At 55.8% G+C, this 23,047-nt stretch overlaps 1 protein-coding gene across 1 annotated transcript in view; it reads left to right on the forward strand.

Moving 5' to 3' along the window:
* KCNT1 (potassium channel, subfamily T, member 1) overlaps positions 1-23,047 on the forward strand; it is a 72,131-nt gene that overhangs the window by 42,564 nt on the left and 6,520 nt on the right. Inside the window, exons 3-24 of the mRNA XM_006863686.1 lie at positions 217-296; positions 1,151-1,250; positions 6,498-6,551; positions 8,048-8,096; positions 8,267-8,326; positions 8,437-8,511; positions 8,581-8,664; positions 9,087-9,181; positions 9,787-9,967; positions 10,966-11,130; positions 11,293-11,429; positions 11,773-11,836; positions 11,911-12,019; positions 12,307-12,415; positions 12,504-12,653; positions 13,036-13,274; positions 14,409-14,634; positions 15,220-15,325; positions 17,248-17,420; positions 17,684-17,755; positions 17,853-17,987; positions 18,070-18,181. Of these exons, the coding sequence (XP_006863748.1) occupies positions 217-296; positions 1,151-1,250; positions 6,498-6,551; positions 8,048-8,096; positions 8,267-8,326; positions 8,437-8,511; positions 8,581-8,664; positions 9,087-9,181; positions 9,787-9,967; positions 10,966-11,130; positions 11,293-11,429; positions 11,773-11,836; positions 11,911-12,019; positions 12,307-12,415; positions 12,504-12,653; positions 13,036-13,274; positions 14,409-14,634; positions 15,220-15,325; positions 17,248-17,420; positions 17,684-17,755; positions 17,853-17,987; positions 18,070-18,181 (2,575 nt within the window). The remainder of the gene's footprint in view (positions 1-216; positions 297-1,150; positions 1,251-6,497; positions 6,552-8,047; positions 8,097-8,266; positions 8,327-8,436; positions 8,512-8,580; positions 8,665-9,086; positions 9,182-9,786; positions 9,968-10,965; positions 11,131-11,292; positions 11,430-11,772; positions 11,837-11,910; positions 12,020-12,306; positions 12,416-12,503; positions 12,654-13,035; positions 13,275-14,408; positions 14,635-15,219; positions 15,326-17,247; positions 17,421-17,683; positions 17,756-17,852; positions 17,988-18,069; positions 18,182-23,047) is intronic.

The following is a 23,047-nucleotide window of genomic DNA, read 5'->3' on the forward strand; positions in this document are numbered from 1 at the left end:
CACAGCACAGGTCACCCCGCAGTCCAGACCAGCAGGTTGGCTCTGTATGTTGGACCTGTGGGTGCTGAGCTCAGGGCATGGGTCTGGAGTTGCCAGTGGAGGGGTGGCTTGCTGGGTCTCTGTCTTTCCTCCAGGGAGGAAGCTAGTCCCTTGTGTCCTGGCTAGAGCCCCTGACTGTCCCCAGCGCCCCCCACATTCCCTCTCCTGCTTCCCCAGGGTCCAGGTGGAGTTCTATGTCAACGAGAACACCTTCAAAGAACGACTCAAGCTGTTCTTTATCAAAAACCAAAGATCCAGTGAGTGGTGGGCCTGAGGACAAGGGGCCAGAGGGCGGGGGGCATGCCCACCAGGGTATGCTGCTGGGAGCCCCCCAGTGCACGCAGAGGGGCTGGGGAGCGGGAAGCATGCCTGCTGGGATACCCTGGTGGGAGTACCCGAGTGGATGCAGAGGGGGACAGGGGAGCATGCCGGCCATTGTATCCTGAGTGGACAGTATGCAGAGGGGGTGGGGGAGAGCATGCCCACTGTGGTATCCCGGTGGGAGCACCCGAGTGGACGCAGAGGGGAATGGGCAGTGGAGAGCATGCCAGTGATGGTATCACGGTGGGAGCACCCGAGTGGACAGTACGCAGAGGGGGTGGGGGAGAGCATGCCTACTGTGGTATCCCGGTGGGAGCACCCGAGTGGACGCAGAGGGGGGCATTTTCAGGGTGGAGGGGTGTCCCATCATGGCTTTGTCCCAGGGACCCAGTGGCAACGCTACCCCTGCTGCATGCTAGGGCTCAGATCCCGAGGTGGCCCCTTCCCACCCTGCCCTGCGCCCACCCTCAGGCGCTTGGCTTACATCTCCCCAGCTTTGAGGCTTGACCACTTGAGCCCTAGGATGTAAGCACAGGGGTGCAGAGCCCACCAGCCAGGTGACAGACCCCAGGCCTGCCCTCAGGAAACAAGCAATCACAAGCTACTCCCTGTCCCCATAAACCCCAGAGCCACATCTGTGGATGGGGACAGGGATGGGTCCTACTCAGAGGTGGCCCAGCGCCCATACCCACTCCTGTCCCCATGGAGTTGGGCTCAGGGAGGAGCACTTGGGAAGAGACCACAGACCCCTCCCTCTCTTGTGGCTCCAGCTGACCTCTCCTCCCTGCAGGCCTGCGGATCCGGTTGTTCAACTTCTCCCTGAAGCTGCTCACCTGCCTGCTCTACATCGTCCGTGTCCTGCTTGAAGACCCCACTAAGGGCATCGGATGGTGGGTGACGGGGCCTGGGAACCAGAGCCCACAAGAGGGGCTGGTGGGGTCAGGGTCACAGGCTATATATACCTCCTCCACAAACTTGACCACAACCCACATGGCCATCCCAGAGCTCCTCAGGTCAGCAACACTTACCTCACACTCGGACTGACCAGTCCAGTGCAAGACAGGGTCCCCTTGTTTGTCACAGTGGGATGAAGAGGGAGGGGTCTTAGCACCAATGCATCCTGGAGAGTCCTCCCCACAGGCGCTGAGCTCAACCAGGGCTGCCCTGTGTCCTGCCACCTGTCTGGGCCCCATGGGCTGGGCCCCCTTTCTCAGTTTACCCTTCTGTTCCATGGAATACAGCTTCCAGGTGCTCTAAGAATAAGTGTGTGGGGTCCAGTACGAATGTCCCTCTTGATCCCACAGCCCTGGAATCCCTTTTCATTCAGGCTCTTGTCTGGTGACCCTCTCTCCTTATGCCTGTCGGTGCAGCTGAGAACCTGTGCATGAAGCACAGTCTTCTTCCCCCAAGAGCTGGTGGAACGTCTCGCTGTGCCTAGCAATGGTAGCCTTGGTGTGATTCCCTTTCCACCTCTAGATTGGCTGCCATCAACACCAGCCTGGGAAGCAGCATCCCCAATTCTTGAATGATGCTTTTGAAGACCACCGTCCCTCATTTTCTCAGCACTCTTTCTGGAATTCCTGTTAATCCAATGTTGGATTTTGGAAGGAGCCTTTACTTTTCTGATCTTCTCTCTCTTATTTTCCCTATTTGGCTCTTTTCTAGAAACTTCTTCACTTTCTATTCCAACTTATGTCTGAGTTTTTCATTTCTGCCATCATGTCTTCTAGTCTTTTTTTTCCCATGTCCCCTGGTTCTATGGTTTCCGAAGCACTTCATTTCCCTTGGAGCCCCCCCATTGACATACCATCCTTTCCATCACTCTCCTCCATGGAAACCACTGCACTGACACTTGGGGCCATCTTCCGTCTTGCTTTTGCATATAAACATAGCACCTGTGTATTAGTCTTAAACTAGACAGTTGCTTTGTGCTGTTGTTAGGCGCTGTCGAGTCAGCGCCGATTCACAGTGTCCCCATCACCACAGAACAAAGCCCTGCCCAGTCCTGGCCACCCTCACAATCGTTACACTTGAACCCAGAGTTGATGTCACTGGGCCAATCCATCTCATTGGGGGGGGAGGGGGTCTTCCTCTTTTACACCGACCCTCCACTCTACCAAGCATGATGTCCTTCTCCAGGGACTGTCCCACCTGATAACATGTGCAAAGTAGGAGAAGCAAACTCTTGCCATTCTGGCTTCTAAGGAGCATTCTAGCTGAAGTTCTTCCAAAACAGGTTTGTTTCTCCTTCTGTCAGTCCCTGGTGCTTTTAATATTCTTCTCCGACACCGTTAACTAAAATGCACCAATTCTTCTACAGTCTTCCTTATTCATTGTCCAACTTTCACATGCATTTGAAGAAATTGAAAATACCACAGCTTGAATCACGTGCACCTTAGTCCTCAAGCTGACATCTTTGCTCATAAATACTTTAAAGAGGTCTTGTCTAGCAGATTTGCTTAATGCAACATGTCATCTGATTTCTTGACTGCTGCTTCCATGAGTGTTGATGGTGGATTCAAGCAAAATGAAGTCTTGGACAACTTCAATCTTTTCTCCATTGATCATGGTGTTATATATTGATCAGTTGTACAGTTAGAGGTTCACATAGATGAACAGTATAGTAGGGATCATTTTGTTTGTTGCATATTTAACGCAAATGTACATTCATAAGCATCTTCAATGTGGTAGCTTGCGGGTGTCATTCAGAGATTCGTTGTGCTATATGATACCACTCAAATCTTCTCACTCTTCTGTGGCATATGTGAGTAGATGTGGATTTCCAGTGTTTGATCAACACAAACAATGTGAATGTTTTTTTTGTCTCTCCATCCCTCACTTCCTCCAGCCTCTGGTAATTACTAATCTCTTGTCTCCATGGATTTGCCTAGTATCGATATTTTATGAGTGAGATCATACAATATTTGGCATTTTGTGTCTGTCCTGTTTCAAAATTTCAGCATCATGTTTTCAAGGTTCATCCTGTACTGTAGTGTGTATCTGAATTTCATTTCTTCTTATGGTGGTAATATTTCATTGTACATGTATGCTACATTTTATTATCGGCTGATTTATTGGTTGGCACTTGAATTTTTTTCTCCTTTTAGCTATTGTGAGGAACACTGCATTGGACACTGCTGTACACATGGCTGCGTAAGTCCTCGCTGTCAGGTCTCTGTAGACACACCTAGGAGTAGAATTGCCAGGTCTTAATTCCATTAGTGGTCATGGTGAAGTGCCATGGAGGCTGTCAATCTTTACGGGAGCAGAAAGCCTCACCTTTCAACTACAGACCACCTGGTAGTTTCGAACTGCAGACGTTGAGGTTAGCAGCCCTACTTGTAACTGCTCTGCTACCAAAGTGTGGAGTGACGCTGTGGGTTAATGCACTGGACTGCAAAGTCAGTTTGAATCGTAAGGTTGGTGGTTCAAGCTCACCAGCTGCTCCTCAGAAGCCCTATACAGGGTCGCTGTGGGTCAGAACCGACTCAACGGCACTTAACAACTACAATTCCATTAAGCTTTTCAGAGAGCTTCCAGACGTTTCCACGGAGATGGTAGCATTTGACATTCCCAGTTGCGATAGACGGTGTTCCAGTTTTCCACAGCATTGCCGACACTTGGTTTTTTTCCTTTCCTCTTATAAAATGACAGTCATTCTAGTGATCTCATACCTCATCGTGGTGGAGCTCTGGTAGCGTAGTGGTTACGAATCGGGCTGCGAACCTTAAGGTCAGCGGTTCGAAACTACCAGCTGCTCCACGGGAGAAAGATGAGGCTTTCTACTCCCGTAAAGATTTACACCCTCAGAAACCCTGTACAGGGTCGCTATGGGTCGGAACCGACTCGACGGCACTTCACAACAACAACAAGTGGTCATTTGTATATTTTCTTTAGAGAACTGTCTATCCAAGTAGTTTGCCCATTTTTTCATTGGATTTTTGTTTCTTGGTTGTTGAGTTTTAAGAGTTTGTATTTTCTGGATCTTAAGCCTTTATCTGATATATAATTTCCAAATGTCGTCTCCATTTCTGTAGAATGTCTTGTCATTGATCACATCCACATTGTCTATTTTCCTAGTCTTGCTCATGATTTTGATGTCATATCTAAGAATCCAGTGCCTACAAGAAGCTCCTGAAACTTAACCCCTATGTTTTCTACTAAGAGTTCTCTGCTTTCAGTCCTTATAGGTGGGTCAGTGGTATGTTTGAAATTAATGTTTTTATAAGGTGTGAGGCAGGCTTCTTTCTTTTGCATGTAGCGTTCCTGTTTGCCAGCACCATTTGTTGAAGAGACTTCCTTCTCCCCTATTGAGTATATTTTGGAATCCTTATCAAAAAGCAATTGACCATAAAGGTATGGGTTTATTTCTGGATTTCCTGTTCTAGTCTACAGGGCTCTATGTCTATCCTTATACCAGTACCACATTGTTTTGATTACCGTAGCTTTGTAATATGTTTTTAATTTGGCAATTATGAGTCCGCTTACATTTTTCCCCCCAAGACTGTTTTGATTACTTTGGGCCGCCTACAATTCCATATGAATTTGAGGATCCGTTTTTCCATTTTGGGGGGTGAGTAAGCTGTTGAAATATTTATTTTTAATAAAAATTGTGTTGTATCGATTGCTTTGGATAGAACTGACATCTTAAATCTTCCAACCCATGACCACGGGATGCCTTGTCATTTATTTAAGTCTCCTTTATTTCTTTCAAGGAGCTCTGGTTAAATGCTCAGCTGTTACTTCAACCCAACCAGCTGCTCCTCTGTCTGCCTTCTTAAAGACTGGTTGTTGTTGTTGTTGTTGTTGTTACGTGCTGTCAAGCCAGTTCTGACTCAGCAACCTTGTATGGGGTTTCCGAGGCTTTAAACCTTTGAGGGAGCAGAAAGCTTTGCCTTTCCCCATCATGACTGCGGCCTTAGAAATCCCATGGGGCAGTTCCGCTCTGTTCCGTAGGGTCAGCATGTGTCTGAATTTCCTTGGTGGCTGTGCATTTAGTCTGTGCACTTAATTGCTTTCAGCTGTATTTCATAGTTTCCAGTGGAATGCTCTTTTGCTTCCTTGGTTAAATTTATTATTGGGTCCTTTATTCTTCCAGCCGTCATTATAAAATAGTTTTCTTGATTTCCTTTTCAGATCGTTCGTTGTTTAGAACACTCTTGATCGGAAGGGTAAATGAGAGAATGTGTATGTGGAAGGTGTAAGATGAGAGGAGAGACTGGTTGGAGGATGAACAGATAGATGGGTGGGTAGTGGATGGACAGATGGAAGGAAGGATGGATGGGTGGATGGATAAGGAGGGGGCCTGGATGGATGGATAGATTGCAGGATGGATGGATAGATGGACAGATGGACAAGTGCATGGAAGGATGGGTGGATAAATAGGTAGATGGATGGAAGGATTGGAGGATGGACACATGAGTGGACACATAATGAATTGGAAACTGTACAGAAGGGTGGATGAATACATGGGTGGATGGATGGAAGGATGGCCAGCTAGGTCTTTGGGTTTTGCAACAACAGCCCTGATAAGGTTCAGGGGGAAAGGGCGGAGGAAGCGGCCCACCCACCCCTTAGGGCTCTGTGAGCATGGGGCTCTCCTTGGTGTGGGTGTCATCGGCATGTTGCCTGTGCCCCAGTCTCCTCGCCCCCAGTCTGGCTTCCAGGCGGCTTGGAGAGACTTGCCCTTGAGTGTGACTTAGGGCTGTCTCTGAGCCAATGCCAAGGAGCAGGAGCTTGGCTCTCTCTCCCTGCTTCCTGCACTTTGCTTGGCTTTGTTTGTAGCATTCCCTGTCCTTGTAGGAGATCTTTGGTGTCTTTGTGTCTGTATCTGGCCCTTCCCCAGGGTCTGTCCCCCCAACTCCTGCCTGACCACCAGCCTCCTGCGGCCAGGCTCTGGAACCCCAGGTGTGGGCACATGCCAGTAGAGCAGAGCCTGGTACCCCACTCCTCTTTGCTTAGGGCGTCTCTGCAGCAGTGTTAGATCACAGAGACCCACTGGAGATGTGGGATTGGCCGTGGATGGGGCAAGCGTGTCCTCTCCCACCATCCTGTGCCCCAACAGCCCTGGGCAGGGTCTCTTCCAGGGCAGCAGTGGGAGAGGCCACAGATGTGCCAGCCCTTGTGTCTGTCCACAGCTGGGGCTGCCCCAAGCGGATCTACACCAATGATTCATCCTCTGAGTTCCATTGGTGAGTTCACTGGGTAGGGTGGGGTGGGCAGGGATTCACAGCACCTGGTTTTTCGGGACAGACCCTCAGCCCCCAGCCTGTGCATCCCAGGGTAAGGGCTCATGCCTGCATCCAGGATGGTGGCTGTCCCCTTCTGCATGCAGCTTCAGAATTACCACAAGTGTTTGAAAGTTAGCTTGAAAGTTAGCTTGAAAGTTAGCTCTCTGCATCTCTGGTTCTTCCGGGGCCCCACTGGAAGGAACACACTGCTATCAGATGGGTGCTTTTCCTGATCATTGTTGTTGTTGTTAATGCTGTTGAGTTGGTTCCGACTTATAGTGACCCTGTATAGGGTTTCTGAGGAGCAGCTGGTAAAGTTAAACTGCAGACCTCGCAGTTCAAACCCATCTTACAGTCCAGTGCGTAGCCTACAGCGCCACACCAGGACTCCTCTCCAGATCCTAGTATTGGCTTTTGCTTTTTCACATTTGTTTTTTAAATGATAGTTCACATATAGGTAATAAAGCATTTGCCATTTCAACAGCCTTCATAGGGACTTTTCGGTGACATTAAATACATCCATTACTTTTTCCATCTTCTTAGTTCAGGATACTTTTCACAAAGGCAAAAGATACCCCAAAATCAAGCAGTGGGGCATCTCGGCTCCCCGAGATTCAGGATGTACCCAAACGCTTGGCCATCTCCCTTGTGGAGATTTCTTTCCCAACCTAGTGCCCCCGATTTGGGGGCAGATCTGTTCCTTGTTCACCTTCTCCCTGAAGCCTCCCTCAGCACTCTGCCAGGCTAAGTCGAGAGCAGGAAGCATGGGGTCAGCCAGGGTCCTGACCACTGTTCACAGCTCTTCAGCTGCTCTCAGTCCTGCCGCTTGCTCAAACGCATCCCCAGAAGATGCAGGGTAGGGAGTAGCCGCAGCTCCCCTCCTCCTCTGTCCACACCCCTCAGCCACAGCTGTACCTCTTTTTGGGGCCTCAGCTTTGAGAAGAAGCGGGTCGGTGGGGCTTGGAGCACTTGCCCAAGCAGTCCCTGCAAGTGCTGGGATATCTGAGTCTCGATCCCCCATGACTAGGAGGAGGGGGTCTCCAGTGAGGCTGGGGACTGCTGGCCTGATGTCATCCTCCCCACAGTGTCGGGCTCTCAGGGGGCTCACCCATGTGAGGGGCTGTGTCCAGGGAAGGCTAGCTCAGTCACCTGCTTCCTTCTTGTACCCGTCATTCTTCTTGTCCTCCCCTGGCTATGAAGCTTGCAGTTCACCAAGAAGGCTCCCAATTTGTTCCAACACCACATACTCTTGCCTGTGGGTGGAAATCAGCACTGGTTAGCAGTTAGTTTGTGATCCCTGTTTGTCCCCAGAAGCCCAGGTAGAAAGGGAAGCCCTAGGCCTGTGTGTGTCCTCGGCAGCTCCCCTGTGACACTGGGCGGGGGGCCTGAGTCCTGCTCCCTGCAGCAGTCCCAGCTTGTTCCCAAGGGCAGCTCAGCCCCCTGTTCCTCCTCCGCAGGGCCCCCATCCTGTGGGTGGAGCGGAAGATGGCTCTGTGGGTCATCCAGGTGAGTAAGGAGAACCCGGGAGTCCAGGGCGATTCTATGCTCATCTGTCATCTGTCTCCTCATCCCTGGGGCCATAGGGAAGTGGGGACCTGGGGTTCATGCCAAGGTCCAGCCGGGGACCTTGCCCCGCCCCCACCCACTCAAGGACCCCTCCCCTTTCCTGTCTCCAGGTCATTGTGGCCTTGATCAGCTTTCTGGAGACCATGCTGCTCATGTACCTCAGCTACAAGGTGAGCCCTCCCACCACCCTCTCCCTCAGCTCTTCTCCTCCCCTGGCCCTCCCAGCCCCAACCCTGACCTCCAGGGCTGGGGTGCCTGTCTCTGTCCCCCTCCCCTCCAGGGCAACATCTGGGAGCAGATCTTCCGTGTTTCCTTTGTCCTGGAGATGATCAACACCCTGCCTTTCATCATCACGGTGGGTGTCCCCTGCCTGAGCGCAGCCCCCAAGGTGTGGCGGCCCCCTGACCCACCCCTCTGCCCCCAGATCTTCTGGCCACCACTACGGAACCTGTTTATCCCTGTGTTTCTCAACTGCTGGCTGGCCAAGCATGCCTTGGAGAACATGATCGTAAGACGGGGCGTGTTGCTCGCTGGCCACCCCACACCCCCACCTCTGTGGACAGTGGGGTCACTCAAAACCAGGCTTCACACGGGGCCCTAGGCAGACCCCTCTGCAGAGGGTTACTTCAACTCCTTCCCAAGGAGGAGGCCCCAAGCTCAGTCCTGGGGAGGCCAGACCCCAAGTCCAGAGCCACCGGTTGTCACCCTCATCATCTCTGGGCACCATTGACCCTAGGTCACGCCCCCCCCCAGGTGCAGAGCTGAGGTAGGGATGTGGCTGGGTGCTGCTGATGCCCCCCTGCTGGGTGTTAGTGTCACTGATGTGTGAAATGTCACACGTTGGAGCTTGCCATAGGGGAGGGGTCTTTGGGCTCTGTGGGGGGAGTGACTCAGTGGTCTGGCCTCCCCCTGATGACACTCTCCCTGCAGAATGACTTCCACCGCGCCATCCTGCGCACCCAGTCGGCCATGTTCAACCAGGTCCTGATCCTCTTCTGCACCCTGTTATGTCTCGTCTTCACGGGGTGAGGGTGGTTCTGGGGGTGCGAGGTCCTGAGGGCTGAGCCAGGACTTGGGTGGGGTGTTGGTGTCTTATGGTGCAGCCAGCCCCACACAGGGGGTATCAGGCTGCTGTGGGTTGGAGTAACACATGGGCTCTGGAGGGTCTGAGGGGCAGCCGGCCCTTGGGAGGTGCTGGGGAGTGGTTCTGCAGAAGAAAACGACTGTCCACTAGTTGGTACAGGAGCCGGGAGCTGAGTGGCCTGAGACACCCCTCATGGTGCTCGTGAGGGCAGGGCAGGTTTGTGGGACGAGCTGGTCAGCTGGCATGAAGGCCAGGGTGACCCCAGGTTCAGCTCCTCCAAGGCCCAGGGAAGCTTCTATTGCTTCTAGGCCTGCGAAGTGGGAAACTGGGCTCGGGGCTGAGTGGGGCCCTTTGTCCCAAAGTCCAGTGGAGAGCAGGTCTGGGGGCCATCAGAGAGGTGAAGGGAAATGTAGACTGGGTGGGCACTGAGGCTATCTGCACCCCTGGGCTTGGACTCAGACTTGGGTGGGCAGGGATCCCTGTCAGTGAGGAGCAGGGGGGCCTAACACATAAGCCCAGCCCCACCTGGTCCTCCCCCTCCCCCAGGACCTGTGGCATCCAGCATCTGGAGCGTTCAGGTGCCAACCTGTCTCTGCTGACGTCCTTCTACTTCTGCATTGTCACTTTCTCCACTGTGGGTTACGGTGATGTGACGCCCCAGATCTGGCCGTCCCAGCTGCTGGTGGTCATCATGATCTGTGTGGCTCTTGTGGTCCTCCCACTGCAGGTGGGGACAGTGCTCGGGCCCTGTGTCTTTCCTTCTCCGATCCTGTCTGAGACAGGTCCTGCTCACACCATCCCTTCTGCCCCATGTCCATGGAAAGGAGGGCCTGTGGGGGCACCAGGCAGACAGGGACCACCCTGGGCAGGTTTTGAGGAGGGTGGCTGATCAGCAGCTCCTGGCTCCTCTGATGAATTTGGAAAAACTGACCACTTGTCAGTGATGGTGAGGCTGGGGAGGGGTTGTCCTCCCTGAGCACAGTGTCAGATGTCCTCCACTAGCTCTGGGCTGAGGGCTGACCCTGCTAGGCTCCTCAAGCCCCCACAGCAAGCCCCTGAGGTAGGCACCCTCACCTCTCAGCCTCTGTTCAGGCCCCAGCCTCAGGCACCTGTGTGCTAGGAGCCCAGGGCCTTGAAAAGTGCTTGATGACCTCAATGAAGCCAGAGCATAGTGCAGTACCTGGTGCAGGTATACAGCTGCTGCTGCTATTTGTGAAGAAGAGCTGAGTAAATGGTTGAGCTCAGTGAGTGAGGCAGCAAAGGCTGGAAGATGTCCTAGTCACGTTCTTCCCCTATCACATGGGAGGGTCAGCACCAAGGACAGCTGCCTGGAGCCCCTCCCTCCATTGCTTGCCACTCTCTGGTGTATCTAAGCATCCAAATACCGACAGCTCACACCCAGGCAGTGTGAGCCTCGGTGGGTGCACACAGCCGTCCACACCCTTCTGAGGTGGGGCACAGAATGATTCAGTCACTTCAGGATAGATCCCAGATGTGGCTGTGCGGGTCCAGGGCTCCTACTTACCTGGACATGCAGGGGGCTGTCGAAGGTAGAAAGTGGACGGGATACATCTCGCACAGTCCCACTTACTGACTTGATGCCCACCCACCGATCTGAGAGTCTGTGTAGCCACAAACATCCCGCCTATGCCAGCTGGAATCCAGGTGGACCACGTGAGCCCTGTCAGCCACCTGACCCCTGACCCTCGTCCTCTCTGTGTGCAGTTTGAAGAGCTTGTCTACCTTTGGATGGAGCGTCAGAAGTCGGGGGGCAACTACAGCCGCCACCGGGCACAGACAGAGAAGCATGTGGTCTTGTGTGTCAGCTCCCTCAAGATCGATCTCCTCATGGACTTCCTGAATGAGTTCTACGCGCACCCCCGGCTCCAGGTAAGCTGCCCACCTCAGTCTGAGGTCCCCCAGGAGTTCCAAGTGACCAGGCCAGTCCCCTGAGTGGTGTGGGCCTCAGTTTTGCTGCCTGTCCAGTGGTGGTGAGCTGGCTAGGGAAGTCCGAGGGTCCTCTTAGGCCAGCTGACCCAGCCTCATCCGCAGGACTATTATGTGGTCATCCTATGTCCCACTGAGATGGATGTCCAGGTGCGTCGGGTGCTACAGATTCCCCTGTGGTCCCAGAGGGTCATCTACCTCCAGGGCTCTGCGCTCAAGGACCAGGACCTCATGCGAGCCAAGTGAGCGCCGACAAGGGACTGAAGGGGCCACTGAAGTGTGGGGGGCCACGGGACTACTGGTCTCTGCTGGTCTCTGCTGGTCTCGGGGAGCTGGGAGGAGCTTGTGGGACTCCTTCACCTACTCCCTAGCACAGACTGGCTACTGGGAGCCGGGCCTTCTGCTGATGTCCTCTGGGCCAGCAGTGAGTCACGCGGTGGCTGGTCACGAAAGACCTACCAGCAGTAACAGCTCCATCCGAGAGCCACCCTGGCCCAAAGCCCTTCAACACTCCCTGCTGGGTGACCCATGCCCCAGGCTTTGCCCCCACCCCCACGAGGGCAGCTCTGAGCCTGTGCTTTGCAGGATGGACAATGGAGAGGCCTGCTTCATCCTTAGCAGCCGGAACGAGGTGGACCGTACAGCAGCGGTCAGTGCAGGTACTTCCCCGCCCCCAGCACAGCGAAGCCAGCAGGCATGGCACTTACCCCGGTCTGCTTCCAGGACCATCAGACCATCCTGCGTGCCTGGGCCGTGAAGGACTTCGCCCCCAACTGCCCCCTCTATGTGCAGATCCTGAAACCCGAGAACAAGTTCCACGTCAAGTTCGCTGGTACGTGTGGGGGCCGTGCGCGCGTAAGTGAGCGTGCAGGTGTGGGCTGGAGGAAGGCTCGGGCACCGTCCATGCATGATGACGCCCAAGATCCCTGACTGCAGACACATGGTTCCACCACATCGAGGGGGCCGTGTGGGGCCACCTTCTGAGATGGGGGCCCGCTTCAGTGAGGGCAGGAGCACTGGCTGAGAAGCTCCAGGGTGGGGGGACAGGTGAGCAGGCCCAGGTCCGGGCTGGGTACTGGAGGGGGTCAGGAGTGGGCGTGACCACGACCCGCCCCACAGACCACGTGGTGTGTGAAGAGGAATGCAAGTACGCCATGCTGGCTCTGAACTGCATCTGCCCTGCCACCTCCACTCTCATCACATTGCTGGTGCACACTTCCCGGGGACAGTGAGTGCATCTGGGGGGAAGGGGACATCCGGGGGCTGCCATGGACTGCAGCTCCGCCCTCCACCGTGACACCTGCCACCCACCACAGGGAGGGGCAGGAGTCACCGGAGCAGTGGCAGCGCATGTACGGCCGCTGCTCGGGGAACGAGGTCTATCACATCCGCATGGGCGACAGCAAGTTCTTCCGCGAGTATGAGGGCAAGAGCTTCACCTACGCCGCCTTCCACGCCCACAAGAAGTACCGTCCCGGGGGCGGGGCGGGGCGGGGCGGGGGGCGGTCCTCAGGGTGAGGAGTGGGCGCAGAACCGGAGGGGACCGACCGCTGGGGGAAGGAAATAGCTCTAGACTCAATCCCTGGACCCTCACAGAAGGTTCAATCAGGGGATAAATGTGGGGCTAGGTTTGGTGTCCGGGGGTCCTTGTTGGGGAGACAGTGGGGGAGGGGTGCGGGGTGGGGCTCAGTGTCCCCTAAGGAGGGGGTATTGCAGTGGAAGGTAATGGAGAGAGGGAGGCTGTCTGGGCTTGGGGTCCCGGGGTCCAGGTTGGAGGGCACCGGGGGAGGGGAGCAGGACAGAGGACAGCAGACTGCCGGTGGAGCCGCCCTGCCCCCGCCTCCCCAGGTACGGCGTGTGCCTCATCGGACTGAAGCGGGAGGAACACAAGAGCATCTTGCTGAATCCGGGCCCGAGGCACACGCTGGCCGCCTCTGACACCTGCTTCTACATCAACATCACCAAGGAGGAGAACTCGGCCTTCATCTTCAAGCAAGAGGAGAAGCAGCGGAGGCTGGGCTGCCCGGGCCAGGGCCTCTACGAAGGGCCCTCCAGGCTACCCGTGCACAGCATCATCGCCTCCGTGGGTGTGTGGGGGAGGGGAGGGTCCAGAGGGATCGTGGGACCTCAGGTCCTGGCAGGGCTCAAGGTGTGACCATGGGCGAGCGATGCTCCGTGTCTGGGGCTCCACAGGTCTGGGGTCACCGGGCCTCTAACCTTGCTGTGCATGGAACCCTGGGATGGGGGCATCCCTGTGGGGCTGGTCATCATGGAGGCCGAAGCCACAGGTGTTCCATCCCCAGAAGCCCCCAAGTGTCTGTGAATAATAGATGGGGGGGGCAGGAGATGGCTGGATGAGACCAAAGCCAGATTAGGGTTAGCCTGAACCCGTCCCCACTCCCCAGCCCTCAGCCACTGCCTCTCAGACCTGCTTCCTTGGTGGGCCCTCGGGGTGGGGGACAGTTTAAGGCTGTGGGAAGGTGCCCAGGGCTGCAGACCCATAGATGGGGTTCTGCCCCCAACATGGGACCAGGGCCTTGATTAAGGCTGCAAGATGACATATTAAGCACCCAAATTGTGCCCCCACCCCCACCCCCGCCACCTGCCTAGTACATGGTCCTTGGGGGCTCTGAGAGGTTGGGGCACAGTGTCAGTTGGGAACAGCTAGCCTAGTAGGGCAGCCGGAGTGAAACACCTGCAGGTGCTAACCACCTGTACACCACACCACCCACCTGATCTGTGGCTGCTTGGGGGTCCTGACACACCCTGCATCCCCCTCCACCCACCCCGGAGGCTTTTGGAAACCACAGGAACCATGTTCTTGGGTTCCAGAACCACAGGAGACCTGCTGTCCCTTCACATCCTGGGCAGGCCCTGGAGTCCCTCAGGGACTGTTCCAGTAGGCACTGAAGGTCTGGCCAGTTCAGGTCCACTCTGTGGTGACCACCTCCAACCCAGGCAGACAAGCCACCCCAGATTCAGCGTGCCGAGTCTCTCCCCTTCTAGCTGCCCCCATCAAGTGGTGGCTACTGACTTGGATGGGGCGGACCAGTACCAGGGGTCTGTAGGGTCTTGTTCAACACCACCCCTACCCGAGGAGGCCCCCCATCACCAGTGTATGGGGGGGGGGAAAACAGTTCAGAGGGTGGGACTTGCTGTCAGCTACTTTCCTGGAAGCTGCTTCGGGAGGGGGCTGCCCGCCAAGCACCTGCTTCCCACAGGGACGGTGGCCATGGACCTCCAGAACGCGGAGTGCCGACCACCGCAGAGCAGCGCGGGCGGCAAGCTAGCACTACCCACGGAGAACGGCTCTGGCAGCCGGCGGCCCAGCATCGCGCCGGTCCTGGAGCTGGCCGACAGCTCGGCACTGCTCCCCTGTGACCTGCTGAGCGACCAATCGGAGGACGAAACCACGCAGTCGGACGACGAGGGGCTGTCGGTGGTGGAGTGAGTGCCTGCGGGGCCGATGACGCGGGGAGTCTCGGAGCACTGGGTACCCGAGCCTTGTGGAGGGGTATTGAGGGGGGATGCCCGAGCCGCAGTAAAGTCCGCAGAGATGGAGGCGGAAACTAAGCGAATCCTGGCCTGGGAGAGCTGAACCCGGAGCTGTGCTGGAGAGGAATCCTATAGTCCCCCGGACTCCTCCCGCCCCCCAGTCCCCCCCCCCCACCCACCCCCCCCTCCCCCCCCCCCCCCCCCCCCCCCCCCCCCCCCCCCCCCCCCCCCCCCCCCCCCCCCCCCCCCCCCCCCCCCCCCCCCCCCCCCCCCCCCCCCGCCCCGCCTCCAGCCCTGGCCTGGCTGCGGGAGGGTCCCGTGCTCCGTGGAGCCTCCTGGGACTTGGCCTCACGCTCTGAACCTGGGCCTAGTATAGGGCACTGCGGGTCACCTGGGGCTGACTTGTGGCCGGTAGGCTGAGCCGATGCCCCGCGAGGGCCCCAGCCAACTGTCCTGGTCCACCGTGGCCCAGGAGGGACAGGGGCACACTGCTGGGGAGGTGGCCTCTTACTGCTGGGGCCCCTGTCTCTTGTGCAGGTACGTGAAGGGTTATCCCCCCAACTCCCCCTACATCGGCAGTTCCCCCACCCTGTGCCACCTCCTGCCCGTGAAGGCACCGTTCTGCTGCCTGCGGCTGGACAAGGTGAGCCCTCCCGTCCTCCTGGTGCCCTGTCCGGGGCAGTGCATGCGGTCTGTTCCCACATTTGGTGACTTTTTTATCTGGATATAATTGAAGCCTTACAGAAGAGCTGACGACTATGCCCTGAGTGCCCCTAGGCCCCTTACCTGTTGGCCTGCCCCTTTTCCATAGCTCTGTTAGTGTTTGGTTTGCCTGTTCTCCTTGACGTTACACAGCAAATTGAAGCCTGGATCCTTCACCCCTAAACATCTCAGCATGCACTGCCTAAAGAGGAAGGCTGCTCAGATTCAGCACATCCCCTCCAACCGTGCTTGGTGGCCATTTGTCCTTGTTTCGCAGTTTTTCCCAAGTCAAGATGCATGTGGGCATCAGACGTTACATTCCCTTGGCATTTCCTTAAACCTGGAGCATTCTTCAGGCGTTCCTTGGGTCTTGATGTCTGGAAGAGTTGTTGTTAGGTGCCATTTTGAGCCAGCTTTGACTCTTTGTGATCTCGTGTACAACAGAAGGAAGTGCTGGCGGCGTTTGGGTCACCCTCAGGCAGATGGCAAGTTTCAGGCCAGGGTTGAACCTTGGTGTCAGTTTCACCGCACCTTCACACGCCCTCCATGTTGCCAAGCACAGTGACAGTTCCCAGCCATCAGTCCCTCCTGACCCCATGGGACTGAGTCACATGGTGTGCCCCACAGGGTTTACGGTAGTTGGCTTTAGGGAATAGATTTCCAGGCCTTTTCCCCTAGTCTCTTAGTCTAGAAGGTCTGCCCACCATGGGTGATCCTGCTGGGAACCAATGAATTTATTGGTTCCCAGGAGCCCAGCAGCACACAGCCACCCCAGGAGGACACGCTAACAACCGGGCGGTGGGCATGGAAGCATCCAGGCCCCTTAGCACTTCGTAGGCTGTTCCTGCTTTAGGTTTGCTGGGCGTTTCCTCATGGTTGGACTCAGATTACAATGACATATTTTACTAGTCAGCATTCTTGGAGTTCTGATGGTGCTGTGAGCTACAGTGCTGTTAACCACAGAGGAGGCAGTTCAAAGCCCCCAGCCAGCCCAACAGCAAGAGACACTCCAACGGAGAGAGACGAGCCTGTGTGCTCCCCCCGGGGGGGGAACAGGGCTGCTCTGTGCTACAAGCAGGGTGCTGTGCATGGAATGGAGGCCACAGAAGTGGGTTTGGCTGCATTCTGCACGAGCAAAGAGCTCTCCCTCAGCCTGTCTCTTCAGTCACCTGTTTACTTCAGTGGGTTCACGGCTCTTATTTTATTCCAAAATCCCACTGCCTGCTGCTGAAGAGGCATTAGTTACTGCAAATCACTTACTTTTTCCTCCATGTTGCTGGTGGCGTCTCTTCAAACTGGCTTCTGGGTCCTCCTGATGTACCCCCATCACTCTGAGTTCGTTCCCACTTTCTAATCAAAATGTGGCCCCAGCTCCTAGCAGGGGCATCTTTCCAGAGGCCTGATCCCTCCATGGACATGGGGACACCAGGTGTGCTTGTTCCCGGGGGTGGGGGGGGCCAGGCGGGTGACACTTGGGGCCGTCTCAGGGGGCAGAGCTAGAAAGCATTGTGTCTGTGCACACGCACACACAACACGCCTGTGTGACTTCTGTACCCTTAGCTGCATGCTGAGACCATGTGAGCGAGCACACAGACCCTTCTGGCTTGCCGGAGCAGCACCTCAAGCCCAGTGCCCTGTTAGCACCACTGGGCGGCTCCTCGGGCGGATAGGAAGCCCCCACCCCACCCCCAACACACACACACACACACACACACACACACACACACACACACGGGCAGCTGCCCCGAGTGTCCTGGCAGGCCGCTGTGTGGGAGTGGGAGGCTCTGGGGCCCTTGGGTGATTCCCTGGGGGTGCAGGAGCACCTGACCCCTTCCCAGACCCTGACTTGGGAGTTGTCCCCAGGGCTGCAAACATAACAGCTATGAAGACGCCAAGGCCTATGGGTTCAAGAACAAGCTTGTCATCGTATCTGCGGAGACTGCCGGTAACGGCCTGTACAACTTCATCGTGCCGCTGCGGGCTTACTACCGGTCCCGTAAGGAGCTCAATCCCATTGTTCTACTGCTGGACAACAAGTGAGCTGCCCGCACCCCTTCAGGAGACCCCAGGCCTCTGGTCCGGTCCTTCCCCGTGGTCAGGCGCCTCCCATTCCTTTCCTCTGGCCTCATAGTTTCTCATACCCAATCGGGATCCCCTGAGGGGACCCACGGGGCTGCCCGGCCAGGCCCCTGAGCCATGCTTTACCCCTGGCCAGGGCAGCGCGATGAAAGACCTCCTGCTCAGGGGAGGGGGGCGGGGGGCGGGGGAGCGGGGCTCCTCCAGCAGCTGCCGTCCCCAGGCCCGACCACCACTTCCTGGAAGCCATCTGCTGCTTCCCCATGGTCTACTACATGGAAGGCTCCGTGGACAAGTAAGGTGCTGGGCCGACCCTAGGCAGGGCACCGGGCGGGGCAGGCCAGGGTGGGCACTGGACAGAGCGGTCCTAAGGGTCCCCCCGGCGTCCCCAGCCTGGACAGCCTGCTGCAGTGCGGCATCATCTACGCGGACAATCTGGTGGTAGTGGACAAGGAGAGTACCATGAGCGCCGAGGAGGACTACATGGCCGACGCCAAGACCATCGTCAATGTGCAGACCATGTTCCGGTGCGCAGCCGCGGAGGAGGGCCAGGGGGTGGGGCGAGCAGGCCACGTGTGCGGGCCCCGCCCTGAGACCCTCCCCCCACAGGCTCTTCCCCAGCCTCAGCATCACCACGGAGCTCACCCACCCTTCCAACATGCGCTTCATGCAGTTCCGCGCCAAGGACAGCTACTCGCTCGCGCTCTCCAAGCTGGAGAAGGTGCGTGCCCCAGCTGGCCACCCAGGTCCCTGGCTGAAGACAAGGCTGAGAGGGCGGGAGGAGGGATTCGGGCACTCCCTGCTGGGAGGGGGTAGTAATGAAAAGACGTCTGCTGTTTGGGGGTTCCTGACGGTGTAGCCTGCGCAGAACTGACACTGTCTCTCTGGAGGCCATGGTCATGTGCCCTGGGAAAGTCCGGGAACCCAGGACTCCTCCCAGGAAGCCCCCAGCCTGGGACGGACCAAGTACCCTGAAAGCCATCCTGGCATCTTTCTCAGACAGAGCTGGAAGATCAGAGAGGAAGGGGACTTTCCTTAGGTCACACAGCAAAGTAAGGGTGGAGCTGGGTCAGGTCTCTGCTCTGCGCTGGCCCTTGGGCCCCCCTTGAAGGGCAACTGTCGGGCTTGGGTATGAAGCCCAGGGGCGGTGGCTGGTCATCAGAGGCAGGCAGCCCCTCCTGGTCCACGTGGGAGGCACTGTGCCCACAGGTTAGGACAAGTGCAACACTTGGGCTACCCCAAGCGAAAACTGGCAGGTAAGCGCCAGGGGGGGTGTGCACCTGCCGTTCTCGGGGGGCTGCAGCAGCCTTGACCAGGACCAGGCCTCAGTCGCCTGGGCTAAAACCTTCATTGGTGGTCTGCTTGAGGCCTTTGTGGCTGACCCCATGAGAGCTCCAGGAAGACCTAGACGCTGCTGCACTTCAGAGCCAGGTGTGATGTCGCTACCAAACGGAACAGACAAGCACTGGACCCACCGTGAGCCCAGATATATGGTGAATGCAACGTCACTGAGCCATGGCTGAGAAGCCCTTCGGAACAAGCAAGGCGAGTGGACGCTGGCACGGCAGCCCCAGGCAGCTGTGGAGACTCAGAAGCTCCCGCGTCAGAGAACAGCCTGTGACCTCAGCTCAGGGCCCCTGCTGCCCCCAGGAGAGGACTGTCGGCTTTCCCAGTGTCTCTGCCAGCCTGGAGCCTAGAGCCCACTAGCACCTAGCCTCCATCTCACCCAGGAGGGCAGGACCAACACTTGCCCAGCAGCCCCAGGGCCAGGATTCTGCTGAGCACTTGGGCCAGGTCTGCAGATGATTCTGGGCCCCTGAGGGGGGACAGGAAGGCAGCCATGGGGTCAGCCTGAATAAGCCCCTCCTTGGGTGACCTGTGCCCTCCGGTGCCAAGAAGCAGGTTGAAGTAGATCAAGTCAGCAAACATACACAAACAAGTAGCGTATTACTGCTGCCTAGCAGACATCAGCAGTCAATTGCTGCTCCCTTGGCCATCCAAGGCAGACATCACCAGTCAATCACTGCACGCTGCTAGGTGGAGGCAGCCTCAGCTCCTGCGCTTGGACCCCTCCAGCAGCCCACCCACAACCCCACTCCCCACCTCAGGTTTGGAGAACAGTCGCCAGGTCCCGGTCCTGGCTCAGACAGCTGGGCTTGTGGCTAAGGCCTATGCTAGACAGGTGTGTATGAGACCTGGGACCAAGTGTATGTGAGGCCTGGGACAGATGTATGAGACCTGGGACAGGTGTGTGGGAGACGTGGGGACAGGTGTGTCTAAGACTAGGGACAGGCATGTATGAGACCTGGGACAGGTGTGTGTGAGATGTGGGGACAGGTGTGTGGAAGCCTAGGGACAAGTGTGTATAAGGCTTGGGGACACATATGTGGAGGCTGGGACAGGTGTGTGCAAGGCCTGAGGACAGGTGTATACTAGGCCTAGATGGATGACCAGACAGCCCATCGTGTCCCTGCCTAGGGATCACTGAACCCAACAGGCAGTGGTGTTGGGGTCTCCATGGGTCTCCATCATCCTAACACCTCTACAGCTTCACCCTGGTGATCCAGTCATGCTGGAGTTCTGCAGGGGCACCCAGGCCAACCTGCATGTGTTTTCTCACAAAAGTAATGATGGCTTATTTTTACAAAAGGGTACATGTTTATCATAAATATGTATTCCACTATAAGAAATTCTGAAAAGTATAAAGTCAAAGAGATCCCCCAAATCCTTGCCCCCAGCACTTCCTATGTCAGATACAGTAGGATAGACAAAGGGATGGAAGAACGGACCAAGGAAATGGGACTGCACCGTACGACAGACATAGGATGGATTTTATTTATCTACAATCAACACTGAGGGAAGCGGCAGTCAAGAGATCAATTAACGTATTGCATCAGGCAGATCTGCGGCACAAGACCTCTTTAAAGTGTTCAAGAGCAAAGATGGCAGTTGAAGAACTAAGGTGCGCCTAACCCAAGCCATGGTATTTTCAGTAACCTCAAATGCATGTGAAAGTTGAACAATGAATCAGGAAGCCCATAAAGGAATGGATGCATTTGAATTATGGTGTTGGAGGAGAATATTGAAAGTACCATGGACGGACTGTCAGAAGAACAAAAAATCTGTGTTGGGAAAAGTACAGCCAGCGTGCTCCTTAGGAGCAGTCCTTGGAGAAGGACATCATGCTTGGTAAAGGGAAGGGGTCAGCAAAATCGAGAAAGACCCCCAACGAGATGGACTGGCACCGTGGCAACAATGGGCTGAAGTGTAGCAGGGACTGTGAGGTTGGCACAGGACCAGGCAGTGTTTCGGTCTGCTGTACATCGGGTCGCTGTGAGTCAGAACCGACTGGAAGGCACCTAACAACAACAGGCAAACTTCATAGAAGTCGAAATGGAAGGAAAATGGAAAATATTTCTGAGAAGCAGGTAAATGGGTTCTGCCAGGAGAGAGTGGTAGTGAGTAAGCCCAAAAGGCCGAGATCCATGGAGACCCCAACCCCACTGCCCAACGGACTCCCACTCCTGAAGGCCCGGGGGCTTTCACCGACTGTCCCTTTTTTTGGAGACAGACTTCCAGCTCCTATGGACACGGGGCTGCTGGTTGTGAGCGTAGTGGTTACGAATCGGGCTGCAAATCGCAAGATCAGCAGTTCGAAACTACCAGCTGCTCCACGGGAGAACGATGAGGCTTTCTGCGCCCGTAAAGATTTACAGCCTCAGAAACCCTGTTTAGGGTCGCTATGGGTCGGATCCACCTCAACGGCACTTAACAACACAAAATAGAGGAGCAGATGGTGTGGCACTACGGGTTAATGTATCGGAACGCAAGGTCCGTTGAACTACAAGGGCAGCCATTCAAGATCCCTAACCGCTCCTCAGAAACCCTTCACAGGATCACTGAGTCAGAACCAACTCGACGGCCGGCCCTTCAATAACCCTAAAAGTGGAGCTGTTGGAGCTTCCCTCGGTCACCGCGGCCCTGTTCGCCAGGGGCCACCACTGTGCTCCCCACGGAACATCTGCTGCGGGTGTAACGTTGTTAACCTGCTGATCACGTCGCCCACCTGGTGTTCCGCATGGATCTCTGACTGCGTCTACCTCCAAGTGGCAGGGTCTCCTCCCGGTGGGCGTGAGCAAGGGCTTGCCATGCCAGTTTCTGAGATCTTTCTGCTGCTTTTAAACTGTAAGACCCCCTGGACTTGGGGTCAAACCCTCAGCTCCCAACAGGCTGACTGTGTGTTGGGGGACCCCAGATGTGTATAATTTCAAGACTATCATAGATGGAATTGTGTCCCCCAAAATAGTCATGGAAGTCATAAAGACGACACCTTTGGGAAAGGAGGCCTTCTTTTCTTATGTTACATATGAGGTCATAGAGTCGACGTTGATGGCGGGGAGCTAACTCCGGCTCAGGGCGCCCCCGTGTGTGTCGGAGTAGAACTGCGCTCCATGGCGTTCTCAGTGGCTGGTTTTTCAGAAGCCGATTGCTCGGAGACACCTCTGGGTGGAGTCAAACTTCCAACCTTGGTTAGCCACTGAGCGCATTTTGTACCACGCAGAGACAGTCCGTTGACTGAGCACTGTCTTGGCGCCCTAGTGTGGCGCTGTGGGTTAATGCGCCAGACTGCAAAGCTGTTTGAACTGCAAGGTCGGCGGTTCAAGCTCACCAGCTGCTCCTCGGAAACCCTATAACAGGGTCACTATGGGTCGAACCAACTCGATAGCAGTTAACAAGAAGAAGCAGTGTCTTAGAAAGCAGCAGACAGATCTTCAGACGGGAAGACTTCACAGAAGACAAGGAAGACCAGGGATTGCTGGGACGCACCTCCGAGACCCTGTTAGGATACCTAACTTCCTCAGCAATGAGAAAATAAATGTCGGAGCTTAACACCACCCAAGTGTAATGAATGTCTCTGTACAGGAACCCAACACTGAGCCAAGAGCAGGTTCAAAGGCACAGGCGTGCTACCAAAGGTCTAAGACTAAAAGCTTTTCCTCTCTGCGGTCTCTCACTGGACTTGGCGGGTATTTTACTATGTTACTTACTACTTGGTGTTCTAAATAAAGGGAAACAGACATTTTCTTGTTGTTAGAAGGAAGAACAAATAGTAAAACCAGCGTGATCCTTGGAAGTGATGATGGTAACACTTCATCTTACATCCCTCAGACATGTGATCAGGAGAGACCAATCCCTGGAGAAGGACATCATGCTTGAAAAAGTGGAGGGTCCGCAAGAAAGGAGACCCCCAAAGAGACGGACTGACACCGAGCAGCAGCAATGGACTTAAGTGTAATAACAGAAGGGGTTTCTTTCTGCTGTGTGTTGGGTCGCTGTGGGTTGGAACCAGCTCGATGGACCGACAAGAAAAAGCATGGCGTGTATTTCAGATAAAGGCTTCGGATGCCTTTGACTCCATGCCGAAGCACTGAAATCATAGTTTGCATTTCGCGGCCCCAAGCTCGCCTGGCTGTTAGTATCTGGCTTGTCCTCGGCTCACCGAGTGAGGGGGTGCTGCAGGAAAGCCCCATTCCTGGAGCCCTCTTGCCTTCTCTGTACACTCGGAACAAGCCCCGGTTTCAGTGAA

The sequence above is a fragment of the Chrysochloris asiatica genome, unplaced genomic scaffold (assembly GCF_000296735.1).
Source record: "Chrysochloris asiatica unplaced genomic scaffold, ChrAsi1.0 scaffold00056, whole genome shotgun sequence".
NCBI classification, from domain to species: Eukaryota; Metazoa; Chordata; class Mammalia; order Afrosoricida; family Chrysochloridae; genus Chrysochloris; species Chrysochloris asiatica.